Raw genomic sequence first — 9,228 nt, 5'->3', positions numbered from 1 at the left:
GTTATTCTAAAGGAGCAATAAGTTGGTGGAGTTCAGATGCATGTAATACCTTATGGTTGTCCGACTCTGGGTTTATTCTTTCCTCCAGGAAAAAACGTGGGTCATAGACCACCTTTGTCATTTAAATTTTTTTTTTCCTTCTTCTTAGCTGTTGAGAGGGTTTTTAGAAGAACGGCCACGATAGCCAAGTTGAAATGTGTCTGTGTTGCCAACGCTTCGGAGTCCTCATTGTCATTAAATGGCGTTTGTTTTTAACTATGACATATTAAAATTCGGGCTTGGTACGTCCTATTAATTAAAGGCATCCTTGCTTGAATCCACTTGACTTATGTTCTTGTGCCATAAAAAAATAACTTGTTTTATACCTGTGAGACTTTATCGGTAATTTTTCCCCGTGAGGTTGCCAGATATTACTTGATGATGCAATGAAATTGTTTGTTCTGAGAACTTGGAAACGGTAAACACTTGTATCTTAACTCCGGAATTAAATACAGACCAATAAGATCCGTAATTCTTCATTAAAGTCAAACATAATCGCGAAACACCTTCACACGGATACGAAATGTGCTCCAGAACGTCACCGCTCATAGGTGCGGTAACGAAATCGTTAAGTGTGCCTGAATTTATAAAAAAAAGAAAAAAAAAAAAAAAAAGAAGCATGGACTTTAAAAACTGCGGATACTTACACGCCCGTATTTGTTTCCTGTCTGTGTATAACTTATTCTTTTCAACGTCCCTCGCTCTCATAGTGAAACAAATCTAATTTATCCATTTAGAACAACATAAAATAATGCGAATAGTCATTTAGAAATAGGAGTATTGTGGCTAAATATGTTAAGATCCAAAAGCGTGGGCTCGAATCCAAGACTCGCCGCACAAATAACAAACCGCAGCAATCCACAGTTATTCCTGTTTGAAAATAAATCTAAATGCGTTTCATTCACACAAAAGTTTGCTGGCAAGTTTTATTTGAAAGAAGACGCGTAGTTTTTGTCATTCAACCATAATATCCGTGGCCGTAACCAAGATATCGGCGGTATCCTCCGTAGCCACCGTATCCTCCGTATCCTCCGTATCCTCCGTAGCCGCCATAACCGCCATAACCGCCGTAGCCACCGTAGCCTCCATAGTTCCCGTATCCCAGACCATGGCCTAGTCCAGCGTAGCTTCCCAGGCCGTATCCGAGTCCTCCGAAACCCAGGCCCCCGTAGCCATTCAGGCCGTAGCTTAGGACGAAGGTGGCTGACGTCGCAGCAATCGCGAGGCAAAGCACAGCCAGGAAAAGCTGCGGAAAAGAAAAGAATATTCATGTTTCAATCCTAGTGTGATAACGCGATGAGTCCGCAATAAGGTTCGTGCGATTAACAATGCAGAAATCAACATACTCCGCTTTTGCACCGGCAATTTTTTTTAAACAAATTTATTGGTTTACACGTTTTTTTATTTATTTATTTACTTGTAATTTTGAACAGGGAGGAAAAAATAGTCTAACTCCTGTTAAAAAAAAAGAGAAAAACATCAACTGCGAATTACGGAAGTTGTACGTTTATCATAAACGTACAACTTCCGTAATTCGCAGTTGATGTTTTTCTTTTTTTTTTTTAACAGGAGTTAGTTTTACCGTTCTTAAATTTTCCTTTCTGTGTGTCTTGATGTTGAAATATTGGTGCAGGTTGAAATCAAACAAAGTAGGCAAAGTTGAAAACATCAACTTACGAATTAAAAAAAAATCCGCATTGCTCTATTCCGCGAATTAATTCTAACATTGCTATGAGATGCTGAGATTCGTCTATGAGGTCAATCTCGATACAGGATATGTTTGAGCTGAACTTTGAATGAGATGGTGTACAGCGTATTCTATAGTCACCGACAGCATCAGAAACGCAAGGCTTTGCGATCCATGAGCATCTCATTCTCGCTCAACAGCCAATGAGATAGCGGCGCGTTAGCCGATAAGAACGACGAGGAAAGAATCACGCAGCAAGAAGCGTGATTTAACACAATGAGCCGCGCCCCCTGTTTCTCAAGCTGTAAGTGACTATAGTGTGAGGCGAAACGACCGCGGATCTGACTTAAATAGTATTCAAATTCTGCTCATTTATTCGCATTTTATCATATATATTGTCAAATGTATATACCGAAGGAATGCGGATCGCAAGTTTGTCTGCTTCCTGCACAAGGGTTGCGATGACGTCAAAACGCCGAGCTCTTATTGGCTGATTGGAAAAAAAATAGTGGGTAGACCTCAAGGCATCTAGCATTGAGGCATACACACTATCCTTCCAATCAATCCCAATCAGAACTCGGCGTTGTTCTGACTTCACTGCAAGCTCTGCGCAAGAAGCAGGCGACTTGGGGCTCTAAACTCGGCCATCGCAAAGTATGGGCCGAAGTCCAGGGAGTGTACCGATTGGGCAATAACGATGATGACATCGCGATTTTGTCGCCGGCATCGAATCGGCTCTTTTCGCAAACTTTCAGCTCCAACTTTGTATTTGAGGAGTTTAGGGCCCTTGCTTTACGCATTACTTGTTGATAACTTTAGTTTCCTTCGCATGAATTTGTGAGTATGCTAAAGTTTTTGATACGAGCAGGACTGCAGACCATTTCAATTTGAATAAACCTGTGGAACAGGAATAAATAACAAAATACATGCGTATGTCGACCCTTTCTGCACTTCTCATACCTTCTTTTCTTTAACTGGTTCTTGTATTCGAAATTTATTTCATCAATTGTACCTTATTTATCTCGGTTAAAAACTATACTTGAAGTGTAAAAAAAAATATAATGAGAGAACTGATTAAATGTCAGTTGGAATAATGAGTATCGAGTAGGGGGAGTCTTGGCAGAAACCCATGACTAAATGGCCATCTGCTGAAAAATATTTCAGCATAGAAACAAAAGCGAACAAAACAAAGTCCGTTTAAAAGTTTTTTTTTAACCTTGTACATTTTGATTGAAGGATGTGCAACATCGTTGAGTAGTGTATATTGAAAGTTTGTAAACAATTTATGAAAGTTATCACGAGCAAGACTGTGGGCCAATTACCTTAATCAGCGTTAAACTTGCACATGATTGCCCGAAAGGGGCGGGGGGGGGGGGGGGGGGGGGAGATTCTAATTATTAAACCCAAATACGAAGTGTTTTATATAAAAAAAACTGAATTATTATATCAAACATCGCTCTACTTATTCCAACATAAAATTAATTACCAGCAATAATAAAACATTTTTTGGGTGAGCGTGCGGCGCAATCTAGGAAGGTTTTCTCGGTATCATTATCATAAGAAAGAGATACCCAACTGAGCAAGACGTAAAAATCCGCCATCAATGAGTAGCCGCTGTGCAGTTTTAAACTTTTGACATCCCTAAATTGCATCGGCTTCCAATAATATCAATGTCTATACGAAGTCCCATAGCAAACATAGAAGTTATCTATAGGGTATCTTAATTACAGACGCCGTGTAACGAATATAATTTACACAATTTGGCAGATCAAAAGTATGAAAAATAACTGAAAGCGTTTATGCACCATATTTACACAGCTTGCGAGAAACACCGCAAATGTGCATACGCCGAGCTCGAAAATGAGGCACGAGATGCTTACCGTGGACCTCATTGTGGTCGTGAAGTCAACGCGTTGGCAAGGAACTGCAGCCGCCAAGCACGTCGTACGGGCTAAGCGCCGATGCCCCAAAACATGTTATATATATACCTCTGAGGTGCCCTGCATCACCAGGAGCACAACAAAAAAGCCCCCCGCGGTTTTCGTTACTAAGTGCAGGGGATACCCCTTCGTCGCATGACGCAACTCATATCATCTCCTGCTGTGAGAGTGAGCGGTGTGATATAGCGTCCTAGTGACGTCAGCCGGTGAATTCGGGGAGTCGCATTCCTCTGCCACTGACTAATCGACGCAACAACATGCAGCCCCCGGAACGTTCATTTTATTGGTGTTTTTATTTTATCGGGAACGTAATTACAACCTAGACTACGGCTTCAAATTTCGACACGCGGCAATCATCTTTCCGTTTGATGAGTCGCGTTCCGGGTGACTGACGCACTGGTCGGGAACAGGTTATCTCGCGAATCGTTTCTGCCTCCTTTGCCGGTACACTGTCTCACTTAAGATCTACACTAAGATTTAAAAGAAAGATATTAAGACAAGATAACGTTGTTTGCGTTCAGCAGGCCAAATTGCTGATGTTGGGTAATAGCTACCTTTAAGCATAATTTCTATCAACTAGACTTTAGCCTTCACCCCACTCCCTCGATCAGTTCGCACGCGGAGAAACTCTCCGATCGCCGTGTTTATGAGTACCTATTATATTTCTAACATTAACATATACTGCTGAACGCATGGCAGCAAAATGTTGCGGGGTTTTGAAAGCGGGCCTTCAACGTGTTATACATTTTATTACTAGATATAATACAAGAAAAGTGATAATTTGTTTCACGCGTATGTCGTCACGAAACTTTGGAAAAATGCAACATTTCATCTCGCACCAAGTGCTTTAATTTGCCTATGCGGTCACGCGCTTTTTTTAATTCCTTCGTCAAGGCTGCTTTCACGTGTTTCTACTTTAGTCTACACTCCCGGATTTTCTGGGTGTCTCATGGGCAGCAACATTAAAACCACTATAAACTAAAACAGGCCCTAGAAAAAAAATGTAAAACCATGTGCTGGTCTTGTATTCGCCACTCCAGTGACCTTTAGGGGGCGCCACCACCAAACAAACATGGCGGCTGGGAACAGGTCACGTCGGATCGGCCGGGCCGCCTGAACAGGCGGCGCATTCAATTGAAGAGATTTTCTTTTGTTTAATGCCCTATTTTATAGGTATTTGAACAGCGAGTGTAGCGGGTACACATAAACTTGCAGAGCATAGTTTTGTTTTCCCTGTGCTTTTTTTTACTTTTTCGTGTCAAACTTTTGTTTCGGAGATTTCGTTCAAACCCGAAAATATGGGCTCTGGAGAGGCGATAATAGACCATAATCTGTTTCGATCAGCTAAGCAAAGCGGCGATGACTACAGAATTGTTTCACCGAGAGTAATTTTCAGCTAACTCGCATGCCTCGCCCATGCGACTTATCTGTCCGCGAAATCGAGCTTTTGTTCGTATTCGCGTTTAAGAAACAGCTCCTGTCGTCTGCTCGGTCAACAACACAGGCTACAGGATAATTGCGAAAATTAAGCAAGCGCTTCTCGAGCCAAGGACCATGTTAACCCGCTGGCGCCCCACTAAGCAGCTGATATTCGTGTTCCAATTTAGGTCTTTGTAGCAATCAAGAAGTCATTTTAACGAATATGCGGGTTATGTATTATACTACGTACCATGTCCCACTAAAGCGATATTAGCATATACCTCGGGTTGAAATATGAGCTTAGTTGCCTAGCTATTAAGTGAACTGCTGAATAGAAGTATATTTGACAGACAGAGAGATGCTACCAACTCAGCCAAATGGTTCTAGCCGGCAGCACGGAGACGAATGCGGACAAACTGAAGGAAGTTTTCATCGGAGATTCGCCCAGAACCTTTCTGCATTGAACTTGACATCGAATCCTGAACGGTAAAATGAGTATTCCTTTGTGGACGGACAACCTGAGCAATGTAAACGTATATTGTTGCCGGCTTCGACGGGGGTATAATATACATATTGGAGGCGCGATAGATCATAATGTCGTGAGAGCTTCTAACTTCGCGAGACGCGTACCCCACCTTTCGAAAGCAGAGAATTTCTGTCATTAATCGCATGCAGCGAGCAGGTTTTCTAGAATCAAGTAATTGCGTAATCAGCCATACTCCTTCGGTGTGGTCAAGATGAATAGCCAACGCACTGACCGGCGTGGGTGGCTCAATCGTGAAGCTAATCGAACACAACCAAACTCAAGAATATCAGCTATCGAACATTCCCATTAACTTGACTGCAACATTGGTGTTCCCTCCAGTGAAACACCTCGTCTGTTGTCCTCAGTCCACTGTTCTACGTCTTTATAAAGAAACCACTTATCAGTTACCAAGTAGTCGTCAATTTAAAATGTGATTCGAGGCAGACAAGAAATCAAAACGTTTTTCCGTGATTCCTCCCCATCCAAGAAATCGAAAGCATGCGACCGTGTCTCGTGAAGTACACGGGCTTTCAAATACGTGAGAGAAGGAAACAATCTACTGAGGCTTCACCACACTAATACACACTCAGGCGAACTTAAGAAATATTCGGACCTTCGTCAAATTACATTGCTCGCCACCACGTCGACAACAAGTGTCCGTGAAAGCCGTCAGAGACGCGGAGAGGCGCAAAGCGACCTGTTCCGGCTGGTTCCTGGTTTTCCCACTTGGTGGCGTTCCTTTTGCTGGAGTCGCGAATACAGTTCTCAGAGTTATTTATTCGTCAGGCTGACGTGTCTATTGTTCATTGTTTGCAAATACATCCGGTAGACATTTGAAAAGATTATAATTGCTCTAATCACATGTCCTTCCGGTCATTTTTTTTTTGTTATTATGAGTTTTTGGGGTGTTTTTCCTAAATGATTGAGCCACTTTGTCACCTCATTTTTTGTTTCTATGAATTGACAGGGTTATCAGGTTATATCTCGAATAGCTTTTTCTATCTTTGTTAAATGACAAAAGAAAATCGAAGATCTTGGCCGCCGTGGAGGCATGGCCGGCTACTCCATGATGCTCCATGGCCTTTTCAATTTGCTTCAACTTCTGAGTAGTTTTTTTGTTTTTTTTTGTTTCCTAGTTTGATGAAGTGTCATATCAACTGGCGTAGTTGACGGTCGATATTTCTTTTTGTTTTATAGCAATACCTTCGAAATAATTACGTTACTAAAATGTGCGCTAGGCGAATTTAGAACGCTCAGATTTAATGAAAGCATGCACATTAAAAATGAGCGGTTTCATTTAGATTCAGGCTGTGGCACACAATTTTCTCTTTTTTTCATTTTTCTTCAGGTTTTTATAATATGGTGTATACTACACGAAAAACAGTACATTTGATTAAAATTTTAAAACTCAGATATGTTTGTTTTGAAGGTTTAGGATCCCAAAGAAGCAGACAAGGAGGGCGGGGGTTAGTAAAACGTATTTGATTCGCGCTCCAACCCAAACTATTATCGAGAGACCCCAGGACTTTTTAGGGTAATTTACGAACAATGAATACTCAGACAAGCGTTTAAGTTATGCGTATTTATTTGAAACTACTAATTTTGTGAAATGTCTCAAACATGCCACATGTAGTTCCTACCAAATTATATAAATTGCACAATTTTATTACTTGTTTACACCAAAGAATATGTTGTTGAAACGATAAGCTTCAAATTTCTTACAAAAATCAGCACGCGTAACTTTTTTGTTTTGTATACATTTCTTTTTAAAATTTTAGCCTGCACATTATTTGCGAGTCGGGAATACTTAGTATACGTCGAAGTGTCAAGCCTCTAGTTAGGCTATAAAGCCGCAGCTGCCGACAGTGAGCTACGGAAACTCGCTGTCAGTATCAAGTTCGCATAAGTATTAGGCCTAAACTATTCCCTGTCTATGACTTCGGCACGCGCATACTAAAGAGCTAAAAGAAAGGAACCCAGAATATGGGAGACGAGATAATAAATCAAAAATCAAAAAGGCGAAATTTTTAAAGCTGTTGGTATTAGTGTCGAAATATTGATATGTACGTTTTTGTTTTCTCATTTATTCGTTAATTTATTCAGGAAATGACACTTTTGTACGCGGCATCAATTTGTAAGTGAAACTCCTAAAACTCTAAACGGATAAGAAGAATAATGTTTTCGGCAAAAGCTTTCACACACGCATGTTAACCTTTTTTCTTACAACATTTCATGTTGTGAATGTACTAAACCTTATTTAAAAGTTTGCGTCCCTTATTATTACAGAGCTTACTCTAAAAATATAGGGGTTCAATGACTAATCGTTTGGGATTGCGTGTGAATCAAGTAGTCATCCACCGCAGTCGTGAGAACCTTCCTGTGTTTCCCCTTTCCCTTTTTTGGGGGATATCTTTTTTTTTTTTTATTTTAAACTAAACGAGTGCGACATTTCAAATAAGAAGCGTTGATTTTCGTGCGGTACATGCCACGAAATATTCTAAAATCAATAAAAATACAAAAAGTCATAATGCTTGAATCTAAATGATGTCGCCAAATATATGAATTTTTTTAAATGTCAATAACTAGATAGTTTGTATATCGCTAAATATTTACGCAATGGCATGGAACGCGTTTTTAGTTCTCGACTTAGTATAGCAGGTTACTTGCAGACGTGAATGTTTCCGTTGAAATTAAGTTTAAGAAATGCTGACGGGTAATTTGTGTGCCAAGAAAAACGGTACGAAAAATTTCCTCCAAGCAATAAGCCGACACAAATCCACCACTGCCACACCGGGATCGTTCAAAAAATATACTGTAAACGACTGAATTATCGCGAGAACCTAATTTTCGCGAATTTCGCGAATCGCCCACGATTCGCGAAAAATACGTCCTGCGAAAAATTCGGGCAATATGTGAACGCTACGGAAGCTACACACGATTCCCGAAATTTAGAGTCCGCGAATTTCAAATTTTCAGCTTTAGCCCGATTCGCGAAACTTTGATCCCGCGAAAATTAAGTCGTTTACAGTATATATTTTGAACCATTTTGATTTTACCGAGGCTTGTTTCTGGAGCTAGTAAAAGACTAGCAACACTACCACGGAGTGCCGTGACTCTGTTTACAATAGCCCTAGCCGTGCATACGAGAACTAACATTATTAACAGAGCTTTAGTATTCTATTACCACAGTACTATATCAAGGAACCCCGGAAGTAAAAAGGGAATATTAGTATATCTTTTTTGTGGATTCCATCTATACAGATGTGCCCAATAAAACGCCAGGGCCTTTCCGCAGGCGGGATGCTATTGGGTAATGTAGACTACTTCATTTTCGAGGGATAAATTTTTTTGCAAATTTTACGAAGTGCAGATACCGGAGATATTTCGCCAGCACAAAATTTCGCGACTTAGGGCTATGTGCGATATGTTTGTTACCATTGCGTGGTATGTTCGGAATATACAATTTTCGCAACATTTGCCAAGTCGCGAAATTCACGATAATTATGTCATCATGAAGATTAAGTTGTTTAGAGTTTTAGGGTAACCAATACATCGCGGAAGTATGGCTTTCTAAATTCATGAATGTCTAGGAGTTAAAGATAGTCTTGGTATGACTG

The 9,228-nt window shown here is 40.6% G+C and overlaps 1 protein-coding gene across 1 annotated transcript; it reads right to left on the bottom strand.

Moving 5' to 3' along the window:
• Nucleotides 1-949: 949 nt before the first annotated feature.
• On the bottom strand, nucleotides 950-3,716 carry LOC8041951 (neuropeptide-like protein 31). Its single transcript, XM_002415101.5, has 2 exons — nucleotides 3,607-3,716; nucleotides 950-1,285 (listed from the first exon to the last, which is right to left on the bottom strand). Exons 1-2 carry the CDS (start codon nucleotides 3,616-3,618, stop codon nucleotides 998-1,000), a joined length of 300 nt encoding a protein of 99 aa, XP_002415146.1. The 5' UTR covers nucleotides 3,619-3,716; the 3' UTR covers nucleotides 950-997.
• Nucleotides 3,717-9,228: the final 5,512 nt, after the last annotated feature.

Source organism: Ixodes scapularis, unplaced genomic scaffold (assembly GCF_016920785.2).
Source record: "Ixodes scapularis isolate PalLabHiFi unplaced genomic scaffold, ASM1692078v2 PGA_scaffold0__279_contigs__length_252992795, whole genome shotgun sequence".
Taxonomy (NCBI): Eukaryota; Metazoa; Arthropoda; class Arachnida; order Ixodida; family Ixodidae; genus Ixodes; species Ixodes scapularis.
Note: the sequence above shows the minus strand (reverse complement) of the source record. Positions and strands in the feature narration are given on the sequence as shown.